This window comes from Vombatus ursinus, unplaced genomic scaffold (genome assembly GCF_900497805.2).
Source record: "Vombatus ursinus unplaced genomic scaffold, bare-nosed wombat genome assembly UNPS02014779.1, whole genome shotgun sequence".
Taxonomy (NCBI): domain Eukaryota; kingdom Metazoa; phylum Chordata; class Mammalia; order Diprotodontia; family Vombatidae; genus Vombatus; species Vombatus ursinus.
Window position 1 is genome coordinate 36,040,964 of NW_020954557.1, and position 17,991 is coordinate 36,058,954.

At 36.5% G+C, this 17,991-nt stretch overlaps 1 protein-coding gene across 4 annotated transcripts in view; it reads left to right on the top strand.

Annotated features, from left to right (window-relative positions):
* The window catches only part of ZNF385B (zinc finger protein 385B), a 491,057-nt gene that overhangs the window by 381,403 nt on the left and 91,663 nt on the right, over positions 1-17,991 (top strand). For all 4 annotated transcript variants that reach the window (XM_027866018.1, XM_027866019.1, XM_027866020.1 and 1 more), the window contains one exon: positions 6,917-7,059. In XM_027866018.1, coding sequence (XP_027721819.1) covers positions 6,917-7,059 — 143 coding nt within the window. The remainder of the gene's footprint in view (positions 1-6,916; positions 7,060-17,991) is intronic.

A 17,991-nucleotide genomic window follows, 5' to 3' on the forward strand; every position in this document is an offset into this window, starting at 1 on the left:
CTATCTCTAGCATCGCTGGATTCTCTGCTCATCTTCCTCCTAAAACTCAGTGTTCAAGGCAGCTTTTATTTCTTCACAAATCATTTTGAGCAAAGTCAGCTTGACAAGACACAAAAGAAAGAGACATTTGCTCCAGAGACAGAGAAATTTTTGTTTTTGAAAGCTTCACCTTTCCTTCGTATCTGGATGTAGGTTGTGACTTGATTGAACCAATCACAAAGCACTGATATTTTAGTCTAATTATGCGTTTGAGCTAGACACAGTGCTAAGTGCTACTCAGAATTCAGAGAAAATACCATTCCTGGCCAAGAGAATCCCAGCCTAAATGGTGGGCCTAGATAGAACTTTTGGAAACATTGCTTCTTCACCTAAGATCTCCTTAACAAATGCCAAATTTTCTATGTAGGGAATTATGACATTTAGTCAAGCCTTATCAGAAAGGGAGAGAGACAGAGATTATATATGTATGTGTGTGTGTGTGTGTGTGTGTGTGTGTATTACAAAGGATACTAGCTTTTAGTCACATACTTTTTTAAATAATATTTTATTTTCCCCCCAATTACAAGCAAAAACAATTTTTAACTTTTTTTTTAAAGTTTTTGAGTTCCAAATTCTATCTCTTCCTTCCTCCCCTCTGCCTCCGTGAGACTGTAAGCAATTTGATATAGGTTATACAAATTACATATACTTTTAAAGTAGGCAAAAAAGGACACTTTATTATAATGAAGATTTTCCTTGAAAACTTTCTGATTTGACTTTGTAAGTCAAATGTTTCCCCGTTGTCCTACTTTAAGTAAAAATGTTGAGTTCTCACATGGATGCCTTTTGCTTTGTACTAAAATTGGATTTTATATGTCGCTGAAGCAGGCACGTGCTAAAGTGGTTCTGACAGTGGTGAATTAGCACAACAAAATAAGATCACCAAAGTTCCTTTACAAATACATGTTCAGTTTATGCTGAAGTTTTAAAGATAGAATAAGTATATTTCAATAACTCCTATTTCTCTTGGAGACTTCAGAGAGAATGTTGAAATACCAGTTTCAGTGAGGAAAAGGACACTCCTGCATTGCCTAATAAAATAAATCTATCTTTTCATAGTCTTCCAAACATTCATTTGTCAGAGCCTCACTAACCATATTTTAAAGTTATTTAAAGGCCAAATTAGAGGGAGGAGTTACCCAGGACCCTGTAAAAAGCAAAGTCTAAGTACTTAGTGTATACTGGATGAATGGTCCCATTACTGATTTTTTTTTTCACTTGTGAGAATACTGTCTGTGAAAGTATTAAAAGGTTAAGCATTCCTTTTAAAGCATCTAAAAAGCCACAAACTCATACCATAGTTACTTCCATGCAGCTAGGTGGGCCCAGTGAATGGAATGATTGACTTGGAGTCAGGAAGCCCTGCATTCAAATACTGCCTCAAACATTTACTAGCTGGGTGATCCTGGGCAAATCACTTAGCTTCCCTCAGTTTCACGTTCCTCAGGATAATAATAATAATAATACCTACGTCAAAGAGCTTCATGACGAGCAAGATAATGGGAGCAAGGAAATATACATGTGAAAGGCTCTACGGACCTTGTCACACAATATGAATCCTGGTTATTATTATTTTCCATGTTATATATGTTTTATATGTATATATGTATAATATTTATATATTACATATTTATAGTTATTTTTATTCAGTTATTTAATTAGTGTCCCACTCTTTGTGACCCTACTTGGGGTTTTCTTGGCAAAGATATTGGAGTGGTTTGCCATTGTCTTCTCCAGCTCATTTTACAGATGAGGAAATTGAGGCAAACAGGGTTAAGTGACTTGCCTAGGATCACATAGCTATTAAGTGTCTGAGGCCAGATTTTAACTCAGCAAGATGAGTCTTCCTGATTTCAGGCCTGGGACTTTATCCACTGAGCCACCTAGCTGCCCAATATATACAAAATACTAAAATATTAATAAAAATCCTTTATGTTTTCTCAATTCAACTTATGCTTTAGGTCCATGTCTTTGAAATCCCCCTAGTAACCCCTTAGGAGAATGAGTCTAAGCAATCAACAGAAATTGTACCAATACGGTTTGGAGTTTGCAGTATTCCATAGCATGCTCACCATGTGCATCAGTGAGCAAATGTGAGTGTGTATGTTTATTTTTTGTGGGCAGCCTTGTCAACAGAAGAAAGCCGGCCACAGCTAACTATCCCCCTCAGCTGCTCCTACATTGCTCTCACCTCCAGCACTCATGATTGATGGCACCTGACAGGAGCTGTTTTTTCCACAGCCGGCTCATATGTCAGGCCGAAAGAACGAAGATCTGAAAAAGGAAGGGTTAGGATGTTAAGAAGCTAGCTAAGGTACTCAAAGTGTTTGGGGGTGGGAGAAAGGGAAGAACTAGAAAGAAAACAGACGTACAAGCATCTAGAGGTGATGGGAGATGAAAACTGCAGTTTAGACACATCTTACTTTTTTTTTTTAATTTAGGAAGTTTTTAGTTCTATAACTAGTACAGCAGTAATAATGGCCTTCCTTCCTTTCTCTCTGTGCTCCTTTGTGCTTTCTAGTTATTCATAACTGAAAGAAGGTTAAGAATGTCAGGTGCCCATGAGTAGAGATCAGAAAGAACCCTCACCCCCAAACACTGTCACAGGATTACGGCTAATAGAAGAACCAAACAAGTAGAGGTGAGAGTTTGGAGTCACCAAGTTGTTTCTGTCTTCCAGTCACCGATAGGCCAGTTTAGCTATAAACTGTTTCAATGACATCATTTGACGAAACATTTTGTCAGGTGGATGAGGCTGCATTTCTAAAATGTTTCTCCCATTTATGTCATTTCCTTCAGTATCAAAACAGTTATTCATTACTCAGTAGGTAGGCAATGACCTATACACATATACACATACATACACATCATACATAGTTGAGGCTTGGCCAAGAGCCAGTTTCGATAATGAAGTCAACCATCAACCCATTTGACAGCATATTCTAAGCATCTCTCCCAGAGAAAATGTACTTGGGACAAGTGATACTCCAAGTCCTAAATTTAGAAAAAAAAACTGATTAAGCTACTTGTCTAATAGATCTTATTTTAATTCATCCTTATGAGTCAAATGTTCACTGAAAGAACAGGTTTGATAACACTGAAATAAGAATTACTTCTGAAAGAAATAACAGAAATTTATGAACATCACTCTTCTAAAACTTCCTAATTCTGATTTGTTGTAACCAGCTATTTACAGATTTATTCTTTTCTAGAGATTGCAATGACTTAGTTTTGTGTTGTAGTTCACCAAAAGGAGACTGTATGGAGATTTCGAAGTCTTAACTTAAATGGAGACCTGAGATCTTTCGTCAAGTTCAAAGACTTAGGAAATACTTTTAAGTGTCACTAAGTCTTCAGATAGGTTCCATTAAGTAACCATACAAATGTACATGTGTTACTGACACAGTTACCTGAAATGATCCTTTTGTTCACCTGTACAATTACAGTGGTGGGTGGCACAAGATGTTATTGATTTAGTAGCTATCTGTGTCTTTTGAGGCCTGCCATCAAATTGAAAGCTGAGGGAGAAGATAGGTGTATCTTTGGGGGGATTTGGGGAGGAGAAAGTCTTAGCCTAAAACTAAACATGGATGGAAATTGGGATTGTTGAGTCATTGATTTTTAAATTCTATTTTCAAATCCAGGGCAAAGAGTACACGTATTTCAAGTTTATGTCATAAATGTTGTTGTTGCTGTTGAATCGTTTTAATTATGTCTGACTCTGCCTGACCTCAGTTGGGGTTTTCTTGGTGAAGATATTAGAGTGGTTTGTCATTTCCTTCTCCAGCTCATTTTATAGATGAGGAACTGAGGCAAGCAAGGGTAAATGACTTGCCCAGGGTCACACAGCTTCTGAGTCTGGATTCGAACTCAAGTCCTCCTGACTCCAGGCCTGGAGCACTATCCACTGTGCCCCCTCACTTCCCCTATTGTATATAGCTTTGTTTATATGTTTATATGTTGTTTCCCCATTAGACTGTGGGCTCCCTGAAAAAAAGGACTGTCTTTCACCATTCTTTGTGTCCCCAGCACTTAGCACAGTGTCTTGCATATAGTAGGTGCTTGGTAATGTTTATTTGCAAGTTGACTATTCTGAAAATTTTTTTTACAAATGAAATGATAGAGAGATTACAAGTTTTAAAATACGGTTGGACCATATTACAATACACTGATATGGTACAAATATAAATTATTTCCCCCTCAAACAGAACTACATCCTGCAAGTAAATATCTACTAAGATTTTGTTACAACACAAAGCTAATTTAATACTATTTAGTTATAATATAATACACATTTTAATATAATTTTAACATAGCACCAACATTATAAAGGGTACCATAATTATACTGCTGTACATTAATATATTGTTTTGGTAGTTTATCAAATATTCTAGAATCTACAGAATTCTCTTAAAAATCCCTTTCTCCCCCTCTCTCCAAGTACTTGTTGTTTTGGTGAAACTAAAAGTTTGCTGGCAAAGACAAATGCATTTTGGCAGAGTTTCTGCCTGTGCTGCTGACTGACTGAAAGGTAGGTCGTACTGACAGAACCAGCTGAGGTAGAGAAATTTTCATTAGCAACAGAGAAACAAGAATAAGCCCACCTGAGGGGTCTGGATACTATCAAACCTGGGCATATGAAGGTGTTCTTCCCCACTGTGGTTCATTTCACTGATATAAAAGCTCCCAATATTAGAAATCACATTTAAAAAGTGAAAACAGCAAGATGTGGAGGTAAGTCTACTGGTTCAGGGTTGGTTTATAATTATTAAGATGATTTACTAGCAGTTTAAAATAATCTGTGTTTAACATGATCAATTGTCTGTTATTAAAATGCTAATGAAATGGTAAACATCTGCTAAGTTTTTTATGATAATGAACACTGGAAGTTCCAGAGGTATTTTTCCCCCTTTGTCCCACTATTCCTGACTGCATACAAATTTGATTGGGTTAGGGGTGTGTGGCAAGTGACCTGTGATGACAAAGACCCGTTTGTTTATTTCATCCCATGTTGTACTCTCTTTGATTTGATTATGGTAGCAGAGAAAGTAGCTCTCCCCAGCTTCTCCAGAAAACCTTTATTCTACAAAGCCATCATAGCCTCACTCGTGGAGTACAGAAATAACCTGTTTTACCTTTGGGAGAACCTTTGTAGTTTATTGAAATGATGACAATAGATAATCTTTCACCAGAAAGTGGATCTCTATAATAACAATGACTATGTCTTTGTAATTTTAATAATATAAGTCAGAATAAAAAGATAATAAAAATATTAAGAGAAGTAAATGTTTTAACCTAAGGCATATTTCTATGTTAGCTGCATTTGAACTAAAATTCTAACTATGTTTTATGATACGTTTAGGCACAAGCTCTTTAAATGAATACTTTAACATGTACCCCTGCAACCCAAGATGTGTTGGTATTGTCTTGTACTGACAGACCCCCAAAATGACAATAGCTGTAACATTACCTAATTAGAAGGGTAGTGTGTAATTAAATACAGGGCTGTCTTGTGACTACCACGTTGAAATCAAAAATGTTTACTTTGATATCGCCTAGGAAAAATACAATTTTCTTTTCTATTATTTCAATGGTTTACTTGCTGATTTCTGCTGTGAACTCCAAAACAGTTGCTTTATTTCACAGGGCACTTCTAATAATGCTTGCCATTCTTCAGAATTTTCCTTGCTACTTTTTAGGATTAATCTAAATGGACTCAGACAGCCAATTCAGTACTACTGTCAGTAATGCCTTAGAATGATTCAAAATTTGGTAGCAGACTTATCAGATGGTTACTATGAAAATAGCATTGGAATGGGGGTGGGTATTCTAGGATGGCATGTATAACTACATGGAAATTTTAATAAGTGGGACATTATCCTCTACTGTTGATTTCTCCTTGAAGTCAATAAGGGGTTATGGCCACATAATTACCATGTACTTCTTTATACAATTCCTAAAATTTCTCTTAACTAGGACCCATTAGTTCTGAAACTTATTCAGGATAGACAGTTTGATTGACATGATAGTTTAAAGTTCAAATATTAATTTTTATAAAAATTTTTCTTTTAAACCTAATCAGTCTAAAGAACAAAGATCTAATGGAGATGGTTACTAATATAAATGTTAAAAAGGAATCAAAGAATTTATAATGATTTAAAATCTTGAGGCAGAAAAAATCTCATTTATGGTCTGGTCTTGAGCTATATACATTCATACAACATTGCCCCAAATCTCCCCTCCCTTTTCCCAATCTCCTCCTCTTCCCTACATATATTTTATTTATCCCCAAACAAGAGGAAAAATCCTCGATTTGTTTTGTTTTATGAAAACAAATAATTTAAGTCACAGCTTCCTTGAGAGCAGACAGTAGCCATAGGGCATTAATGTTTCTTATCCTTTAAAAACAAAACAAAACAACAATCACTACTATTCCTAAATCTATGGATTGTATGATATGTCTCTACTAACCATTCAGTACTGTCGTGTGTAAGGCAATACCACATGGTAAAAGGCATCTGGCTTTAATAGAAGCTCCTCCCCTTCTTTCTCTCGCCTTTATGGCTTGTCGGAGCAGCTCAGACTTGAGAGACGTTCTCATTCTACAATACCTGCCAGTATGATTCATGTACCGTATGTCTTTTCAGAGTCTGAGCAAGCATGGGCCTGGCCATAGGGAAGCATCTGCATCATTTAGACAATGAGAAAGTAAGGTGCTTTTTAATCGTATTAACTCCTCCTGTACCATTCTATTACTCCCACGTAATCTGTCTCTTCCAGGTTGCAGCATAGCAGTCTTGTTCTTGTGCCCATAGGTTTGCAAGAGGGATGGAGTGTGAGAGTGATTGAATTCCTTTTTTGTTGTTGCTCTTGGCAGGTAGTACATGCCACAGTACCACACTTCCTGCACTTGTGCGCACACCTACCCTGATGATGCAGCCTTCCCTGGATATAAAACCATTCATGTCCTTTCCAGTGGATAGTAGTTCTGCTGTTGGCCTCTTTCCAAATTTTAACACAGTGAGTAAATGCATTTTTATGTTATTTATTTGTTCCTTCCTTGGTCTGTTTTCTTTATTGCAGTTGGGAATACCCAATAGATGGAGCCTCTCTTTCCAAAGTGTGTAATTTTAGCATCAAATATTGGACAAACCTATTTCAGCTGTGTTATGGAAAATAATGTCTCACCCGTGGGAGTTAGACCAGTAGATTCATTTTAGCAAATATTTCTCCAAATGGCTTTTCACCTGTTGCTTTGCACAATTTTGATAGTCTTTCCAGTAAGATAGGAACCTTTCTTATTTCTGGGGTACTATTCACATGCTAGAAGATTACAATTTTGAGATATTCAAGCTACATTGATTTTTTTCTCTTGCTAAACTAGAAAGAAAAAAATAAATGACCGTGGGCTTTATCTTCCCAAGAACATTTTTATTTTGAAGGCATTATAGAAATATTGTAAATCTTTGACAATCAGTATTTTTAAAAATGTTTAAGCTATTGTAGATTAAATGTGAGCTCGATTCAATCAGGACTTTTAAAAAGGTTAACCCTTTTCTGGGAAAATCCTAGGCTTTTAAAAAAAAATCTGTAAATGATTCATAAGATTCTTAAAAGCTCTTTAAACAAATTCTAGATATGAATAAAATTCTCTCACCCCCAGCCCCTTCATTTCCAATCAACTGGACTACTGTCATAGGACTAAATGCTTTGCCACTGCAACATTAACATCTTCCAATAACAGTCAACAGACTTCTAGGAGTCAAAATGGTTAAGTGGTTTAGGTGATGATGGGACTGACTTCTGTACAGTCAGTAGCACAGTCCGGTTGGACGTGACCATTTACATGGATTAGACAGCATCATAAATGTTGCTGTAATCGGAAGAGAATTGCATTATCAACACCACTAGACAGTGAGTGCTTGAAGCACTGTCAAGTGTTTCCTTTTGCAAACTTATCTTCTGCACGAAGTGAAAACAGCAAGAGGATTTTTCCTTCCAGGGCTGTAAATAAAGTCTGCTGACAGGCCTTCTGCCATGCTGCAGAGTTGTAATGTAATTAGGGTGTAACAGATCAGCCAACTTTTTAAAATAGTGGTGGCCTTGACTTGGAGATTGAACATTTGAGATTTTTTTCTCCCCCTCATCGGGTTTTTCAGACACAACTTAGACAATAAAAAGGAAAGATGGTAAGCATCCTTTATGATGCAGAAGAACCGATCAGTAAGATACATTACCCCTGTCCTCTTCACCAAACTCCATCAATACCGACCTTCTTGGAGCACAGCAATATACTATTTCAAGAGACTAAGTAAAAAGCATGTCCTTATATCTTTTATTCAACATACATGCTGATCAATGATAATCGTGTTGAATTAGTATCACTTGGTACCTTTATTGCATTATTATTTTGGTTTTGTTGTTTATTTGTTTTTTTTTTCCTTTAATGTTTATTTGGGAAATAACATCTGAAATAGAAGAGTGGAGTGGCAGTCAGAGAACTAGATTAACTATTTATGTGTACATGAACCAGTTCCGCTACTGCACAGATTACATGTTCACAGCCATGCCTTTGCATCTGAAAAAAAAATGTGAATACCTGCCTTATACATAATCTCAAAAAGATATTTTGGAGGCAAGAAATAAAATTCCTAGACTGGTGGGTTTGACCTAGAGATGTACACAACATGCATTTTTGTTTGTTTCTCATTCCGTAATTATTTACCTTTGATACCGTTGATGAATCAATGATAATTTTTTAAAAGCTACCTAAAGGATGCTACCGGAAATGGAACTTCATTGTTTATTGAAATCTAAATTTTTCCTGAAAATGACATTTTGTTAAAAGAGAAAAGCAGTCACTACCAAGCCTTCTGCAGGAAATAAGAAAACAGTTCCCAGTGAAGCCAAGCACTAGGTCAACATTCACTCCAGTCTGTTACCTTCTACTATGTGAAGTATGTTTCTTGGATATAGAATCTTTTAGTTAGTTAGAATATTGGAAAGAAAGTTATTGGTTCAAAGTATGAATTAATGAATTCAGGTAACTTAGGTTATATAATTTGAGTGAGTTGGTCTTGGAGTCAGGAAAGCCTGGATTCAGATCCTGCCTCTGACCTGTTCTGAACCTGGGCAAGTCATTCAAATAAATTCTCACTTGAAGTGGCTGAACAATTGTCCCTTGGCTTTGGTGGAAGGAGTCTCCATACAAGGAGTTCCTCATATCAGTAAAATCACAAGCCTAAATCAAAATGTATTTGTAAGGAAAACCTGGCCTTCTAGTGGTCTTCACAATGCAGTATAACTTATGGATTTTGTGTAGCTTTTGTTAGCTTACATTTATGGGTTTTGCAGGTGTGATTTTCTGTTATGGTGTCCTAATCTAAAACGTGTATGCATAGTAAACGCTTAATAAGTGTTAGTTTAGTTGAGCTGAGATATTATTTGATTTACTCCATGGAGCAACTACCTAAGGGGTATGCCCACAATTTTTTTAAGTGTGATGTTTTTCTTTCATTTTTGCTCCCTGCTTGAACTTAATTTTATTTTGTAGATTCATTTGCTGGAAAGGCTGGGCTCTTATCTGGTGGATAAAGAGTTCGTAGCCCTAAAAGCTTAAGCAGGAATTGCCACATATGGATACAGTCAGTCTTTTAGGATCTAACTTTATAACCATTCCACCAAAAAAAAAATATTAAGCCCAACTATCTTGAAAGGAATGAACAAATGTTAATAGAAATACTAGACTTGGAGCCAGAATACTTGAGTTTGAATTGTGGCTCTGCTGTTCACTAGCCTGTGACCTTGGGCAGGTCACTCTCTCTGGGCCTCACTTTGCTCACCTGTAAAATGAGGAGGTTAGACTAGCTGACTTTTCAGGCCTCTTCCAACTCTAAATCCTCTGATCTTGTGTCTGAAATACCAGAGGACTAAGGAGTAAATATAGCAATGTATAAAACCCCGATTAAAACCCTTTTATCACTTAATCTTTTGTGCTCTGCTGAACAAGTATTGTAAATCAATTTTCTAGACAAATTTGAGTCCACCACTTTCTCTCCTTACCTCCTTTTCTCTTTTCTTCTAGTCCCTCTCCCCTACCCATTTCCTTCTTCTCCCACAGGTTTCCTTCTCTCTTTCCCTCCCTTCTTCTCCCATTCCTTTTTCTCTCTCACACTTTTATCCTTTATCCTTCTCCAACCTTATCCTTTATCCCTCTCCAACCTAGTTCATAATATATATATAGCTTAAGAGGTTTTGCATGTATAAAATAGGCCATTACAGAAAACATCTTTGAGGGAATACTGTTAGGAAGCAAACATCATTTCTGAATGGCAAATTCACAAACTGTCCCTCTTTGTACCCTACTTCTCAATTAAAAACAAACACCTTACTTCCTTGGTCCCCATGGTGAATTGCATTGATATCTCATTTTTAACCAGGGTATATTTGTGAGTAGGTATAGAGAAAATATCCTGTGTATAAGGCATCTTGTTTTCCCACCTGTGAGATAAACACTAAAATGTTAGGCTTTGAGAAAATGACATATTTGAGTTCTTTTCTAAGTTCAAAGACTTTGTCTATTTCTTTCCCAGTGGGTTGATGGAAAAAAAAATAATTGGAAAAATCTTTCTATAGGAGAAATGCTTCCTAATACTACTGGGACCTCTGTTGGAATAGGCAATCTCTAAGGCACCTTCAGCAGTGGTGCAGGAGATAGAGTGCTCAGCTTTGAGTCAGAAAGACTCATCTTCCTGAGTTCAAATTAAGCCTCAGACACTAAGCTGTGCGACCTTGGGCAAATCACTCAATTTTCTCGTGTGTAAAATGAACTGGAGAAGAAAATGACAAACCACTCTAGTATTTTTGCCAAGAAAATGCCAAATGGAGTCACAAAGAGTCAGAAACGACTGGAAATCTATCTTGAACCCAAAGTAGTAAGCACATGACGAGGACACATATGACACATTGGCGTGGATAAGCAGGATTTTGTCACACAGTCAAAACCTATAGCAGTCTGCCCTCTCTGTGCCTGATTTTAAAAATATGCACCACATCATTCACATATTGGTTAAATCGTCTGGGCTTACAGATTCTTCAATCAACAGAATATTTCTTGAAACCAATGGGCAGATCCTGGGTACCCAGGGATTTGAAGGTTTGTACTGTAGTACCCCAGAATTTTGAAGAGAAATCAAAGAGAAGAGGACAGTGTTTGGTAGATATAAGAGAGTAAGAGGAAGAAAGAATATTGGACTTGGGACTCAGGAAGACCTGGGTTCAGGTTCTGCCTTAGATACTTATTAGCTATGTTCCCATGGGTGAGTTACTTAACTTCTTTGGTAGCTACCTCATGGGGCAGGTAAGTGGTACAGTGGATTGAGTGCTGGGTCTGGAGTCCTGAGTACAAATCCAGCCTCAGATTGTGTGATCTAGCTGTGTGATCCTGGGCAAGTCATTTAACTCTGTTTGCCTCAGTTTCCTCATCTGTAAAATGAGCTGGAGAAGGAAATGGCCAACCATTCCCAGTCTCTTTGCAAGAAAACCCCAAATGGGGTCACAAAGAATGAGACACTACTGAAAACAACCAAACAATAAAAGCTACCTTGATAGGACTGTTTGGAGGGACTAATTAGAAAATGTATGTAAAGCACTTTGCCAATTTTTAAGTGTCAGTCAGTAAGTCAACTAGCTTTATTAAGTGCTTACTGTTTGCCAGGCACTGTACTAAGTTCTGAAGACACAAAGGCAAAAAAAAAGATAAAATAAAATAAAGGTATTGGGGGAGACAACACGTAAGCAACTGGGGCAGCTAGATGATGCAGTGGGTAGTAGAGTCCTTGGCCTGCAGTCAGGGAGACTTGAATTCGAATGTAGCTGTAGACACTTAGGAGTCACTTAACTTCTGTCTGACTCAGAGATTAAACATAAAATGGGGATAATCATTGTATTATGAGGATAATCTGTAAATGAGGATAATAATAGCCTCTACTTCCCTGGCTTGTTGTAAAGATCCGAATGTGATAATATTTATAGGGCATTTAGCATAGTGCCTGGTACACAGTAGGCACTATTTATTATAACTATTATTATTATAACTATTATTATTATATACAAACTGTGTGTGTATATACACAGAATAAAGTAGAGATAGTCAACAGATGAAAGGCACTAAGATTAAGGATAACTAAGTAAAGCTATTATTATATCTATATGTATATATATAGATATGCAGATATAATATGTATAATGCAAATATTTCTAATATACAGGTATCTGTACAGTTTATCCTTTGTGTAAAGGAGGCATAGTGACTAAATAATTTATGCCTTTTTTGTTTCCCTAAGGTGCCATAACATTTCAATTTGGTAAAGATTTCTAATCATTCAGGGTTAAAGGATTATGGCTATCCAGACAGAGATTTTTTAAAGGAAGTAGAATTAAAAAAAAAAAAAGATCTTTGCATCTTGGTGTTCTAGAGTCCCCCCTCCCACCAATACCCCCAACCCCTTCACAGAATGAAACAGCGTTTACCTTTCATGGCTCTCTTGATAGTCCAATATTGGCTGTACCTCAAGTCATCAGTCACCTCCCACCTCTTTTCTATCAACACTTGTCTCTTGTCTTTTCTGTAAGGCCCTGTTAGTTTTATGGAAACTGTGGTAGCTATCTCTGGCCTCAGACCCACATTTAAGAAAATCCTCTGATCACTGACATGGTACTTCAGCATTTGGGGAGTCTCTAAAATGCACAGAAGAGAGTTCTAGATTCTGTAAGGGAGACAGAAAGTAAATTGAACGCAGTTCATTTCAGCTCTGGGGGAACCTGACAAGCTAACCAAGATCAGAAGAGAAACACATGTGAAGAAGCCATAAGAAAGAAATGCAAAATGCAAGCTTTATTATTGAGCTCTGTCCAGGGCGGAAAGGGGAGGTTGTCATAAATGGCTTTGAGGGGAGCCTGGAAGAGCCACTCTCCCATTATCTTTGTTAGTATGCTTTATGTTTGCCAAGTGCCTTATGGTCATTTATTAATTAATAGGCATTAATAGATATGCAGAAGGAAATACAAAGGCTTCTCCCAAAAGGATTGGGCTCATTTGCATTGAGTCCATGCCCCTTCCTTCATAAACAGCATATTACTTTTGCTTTATTCTTCATGAGAAAGGACTACCTCAGAAAAAGAGAAGATACGAGGAGAGCTAATCCATACTTTATTCAAATCAAATAAGTTTTTTTAATGTCCATGTAAGATTTATGGAACTCCATAATTTAACAGACATATATTACACATATGCATTTCTGGGTGTGGATGTGTATATATAGAGAGGTCTCCGTAACCAATAGGAGTCTCAGAACCATAGTGACTTGTCAATTCTTTGTCAATTGACAGGTGTTTTACACACCTGTTTACTTGATTTATTTGTCTTTGTGAGTCCTGTCATAATTTTGCAACTGCCCCAGGAAGGCTCACCAATGGAGGTCACTGATGTTTTATTGTAAGAGTCTCTAGAATCTAATTTTAGTGAAAATAATCTGATTCCTGTTCCCAACCTTGCAAGGATTTTTTTTTCTCCAACATACAAGCAGGGATATATAGACGGGAGTGAGGACTCTTGCTGAAATACAAACCCCAAATTCTTCATGTAGTCCTTTGAGTTGTTTTTAAGAGCCTTTGAATTCTCTGTGACAACCTATGAAATGGTCTATATGTTGCCATTTATTGGATCATCAAGCCTTTTGAGATTCAGTATTAATTATCACATGCCATTATCAACGTGTGCTCTAAAAATGCTACTTTCTTAATGTGGGGAACAAATGGAAAGGGTACTAAAAAAGGGAAATTGGGGGCTAGAATTATTTTCTTAAGCAGTTATGTTGCAATGAAACCTTTAAAATTAATATTTAACTTGTTTTTTAGTATATTTATCTGTTTATTGAAGAAAACTTATTTACATTTTACTTTAGAACTATCAAAATGATTTCCTTTTTCTGTAGTTTATACTTTTAAAGATACCATTTAAAGATTTTCTAAGATGTCATTATTCAAGTGTGCATATTGATAATGACTGGTCTCAGTGTGGTTTGGTGAAAATAGTGTTGGATATTGAGTCTGAGGACCTGATTTCAAAAACCATCTCTGCCGCTTAGGACCTGTAGGACTCTGGGCAAGTCACTTAATCTATCTGAGGCCTCCGATTCCTAATCTATCAGATCAAGAGATTGGTCTAAATAACATCTAAGGTTCCTTCCAATTTTAAATCCATGTTCATATTTAATTTTTAAAAAAATTATGGCAAAAAATCGACTTTTTGAAAACCAGTTTATCTTATTGTATTAGTAATATATTTATATTTGTATTATATTATTAATATATATTATTATTATATATATATAATTATAATATAAATATATAATATATTATAGTGATATATTTATATAGTAATATATAGTAATATGCATATATGTGTATGTACCAGCACCTCATGGACAGGCAGCATGGTGTGAGACAGTGAATGCTTAGAATTCTAATACCTAAGTTCAAGTCTCAGCTCTTTATTTATTTATTAGTTGAATGGCCTAAGAAAAACCCCTTCAAATCTCTGAGCTTCATTTCTCTCATCTGCAAGGGGAATAGTCATACTGGAATGCTCTACTTAACAGGGTTATTGTGAGGAAAACATTCTGTAAAGTGCTATATAAAATAAAATGCCATATAACTACATCTAAGTTGAAAAAAAGCATAGTATAAAAATATTTTAAATTATTTTTTGGACTATATTTGAAACTTCCTATATTTATGGAGGAACATACTGCATAAGTACATTATCATGCAGGAAGCACAATTTAATTAAAACTAACATTGTTCTTTTCTCAAGAAACTCACATCCATATGAGTGGGAGAGAGGATGTAACTAATATACCCATCATTGAGTCTAAAGATTAAAAAATAAAAGTTACCTTCTAGTCCAAAACACACCCTAGATTCATTAGGAAAAACAAAATCATAAGAGACCTTTGAAACGTGTTACAAAATGAATGGGAGTTCAGTACAAATATCTGAGCTCAGAATTTATTCTAGTAATTTTCATTCAGATATGACAGTGTTGAATTACTCAAACATGCAAATTGGGAGGGGAAAAAAATTCTACTTATCATCTATACTATATATATCTCTGCCTTACCCCCTGAGTCATCCAACATGTCCCATACTTAGAGTGCCTTCTCCCCATCACTCTTTACTGATAAGCAAGGTCCCTCCTTTATGTAAAAATTCTGCTCAAGACTCATCTTTCTCAAGCCTTTGTAGAGACTCATTCCTTTATTTTTACTTTTTTGTACTTATTACCTTTATTACCACTTACTTTAGAAGCCCTGTTAGCATTTGCATATGTACTTTTATGGAGGGGCAGCTAGGTGGTACAGTGGATAGTGTCAGGCCTTGGAGTTAGGAAGATCTCTTTTCCTGAGTTCCAGACTCAGACACTTAGTAGCTGTGTGACCCTGGGCAAGTCACTTAACCCTGTTTACCTCAGTTTCCTCTTCTGTAAAATGAGCTGCAGAAGGAAATGGCAAACCATTCTAGTATCTTTGCCAAGAAAACCCCAAATGGAGTCACAGAGAGTCAGACATGACTGAAACACCAACATATACAATGGTAGTTTGAGAATACCTACACTCCTACTACATAAATGGGCATATATACCCAAACTTATCCTCTTGCTTTTATTAGGTCATAGGCCCAAAAGGGTAAGAACTTTTTACTTCTCTGTAATGACTGCTCAGGAATCCAAGTACTCTGTTTTGCACACATAAGATACACAATGATCCTTAAAATCTGCAAACACACATACAAAATATAAAACATGCCTTTGACTAGGCTCTGGGGTAGCAAACTAAGTGGGGGAGACAGGGGACTCTTGGATTTTCTGAGAGCAGAAGTCTGTCAAAGGGAAGGCTTTAGTGGCCCCACTCTGCATTCTCTCACTTGGTCCCTGTATTACCCTGGCCCCAACCCTCACATTACTCTGATGCCTTTTCTTCAGTGCTAGGGTTTCAAGGATTATGTGTACTTGGAGGATGCAGAAGGTTTTCTGGCAAGAGAGAGATTCCCAAATCTTGTCACAGAAGCAATTTGTCAGTTTTAAAGAGTAGAGTCAGCTTAGAAAACTCTGTCTCTCTCTCTTTCTCTCAGTATATATGTTGAGCCTTCTAATTTTTAACTACATATAGTTGGTATATATAATATATAGTATTTATGGCTACATATACATATATGTGTGTAGGTATACATATATACACACACAAAATACACATTTCTCTATATCTACATATTGCTATATATCTCTATCTATATTGCACCTTCTAGTTTTTAACTAGCCCAAGTCAATAAATGCAAATTTCATTCTTGAGCTCCTTTGAGGGACTAAGTAAGTCTTTTGTGTACTTTGCACAGCCCTAGCATATTGTGAAAACATAAGAAATATAAAAAGTAACAGCTATTATTGTACAATTCATTCCCTCTGGCACACTAGAGGTATTTCTAACATGACTGCTCAATAAACACTAATTAATAATGGTATCCTCTGAGAAGCTGATATCAAAAAATTGGGAACTCATCCAATAGTTCAGCCATTTTTAGTTTCTCCTGCTTAGAATTAAGTCTTTTTTATGGGGAAAGTCAATGTCTTGGAATATTTCAGCCCCTAAACTTTTATAGGGCAGCTAGAGGCACAGTGGATAGAGTGCTGGGTCTGGGGTCAGGAAAACTCATCTTCCTGAGTTCAAATATGGCTTCAGACACTTCCTAGATGTGTGACCCTGAGCAATCCCGTTTACCCTAGTTTCCTCATCTGTAAAATGAACTGGAGAAGGAAATGGCAAACCACTCCAGAATCTTTGCCAAGAAAACCCCAAATGAGGTCACAAAGAGTCGGAAACAATTGAACAACAACAACAAAACTTTCATATTTGCCTCTGAGAGTGCAAAAGATGAAATGAAGAGCTGTTTAGCACTTGAGTGGCACCAACACCTTTGAGGGGCTTTGAAGGTAGCTTGGCAAATGCCTTTTACAGTTTAACTTTCTTTGTAGGCATTTGCTTCTAGGTTTAGGCATCAAAAAATTGACATATATCATTCTGGTGTGTGTGTGTGTGTGTGTGTGTGTGTGTTTTGGGCCAGTTTTGATGTGATTAAGAAGACTTTATAGGCAATTGATGATTAATCTTTGTAGCATTCCCATGTGGGAAAGAGAGAGCTGGTCTACTCTTCCTTTTTTATTTTTAATAGATCAGAAAACTGTGGATATAACCCATGTCTTTTGACCTAAGTTTATTGTTTCATCCACCTGGCACCACTTCATTGGAAAATCCCAAATCCAAGCAAATAGGAGGTGTTCTGTAACATACCAAATAGAACATGCAAAAGCAACCACATCTCCCCACGTTGTGCATTGGGAAATATATTTTTTAAAGTACTCCATAAATCCTTGTGCCTCCTAAAATCACACTGAGAAAATATCTTTTGTACTATACCCTTTTTAGAGGGTATATTTGTCTTGTCTGCCTATTTGCTTTATTTTTTTAATGTATCCTTTGCTGAGTACAAGTAAACAATGTTAATGGGTTGGATTGTGGGAAAGATACCTTGACCACTTTCACCTGTTGCTAGCTTAAGAGCAGATAAACCCACAGATAATTAGTTAACCCACTTTGTTTGCACACAAAGGTTGATAGCATAGAGTCAGAGAATAGCAAGAGAAACAGTACTTTAGTCATTTATAGGTTGGTTCATTGAATTAGGAATCTCAGTAAAAACTCTACATCCCTGAATGTTAATTATCAATCAGATTCTGTCTTAGTTATAATATTCCTTATTACATAGATTCAGTGTGAATAAAAAACATAGCCACAAAATAACTTGTTAGGTTACCTTCTAAAGAAATGAGGCCAAAAA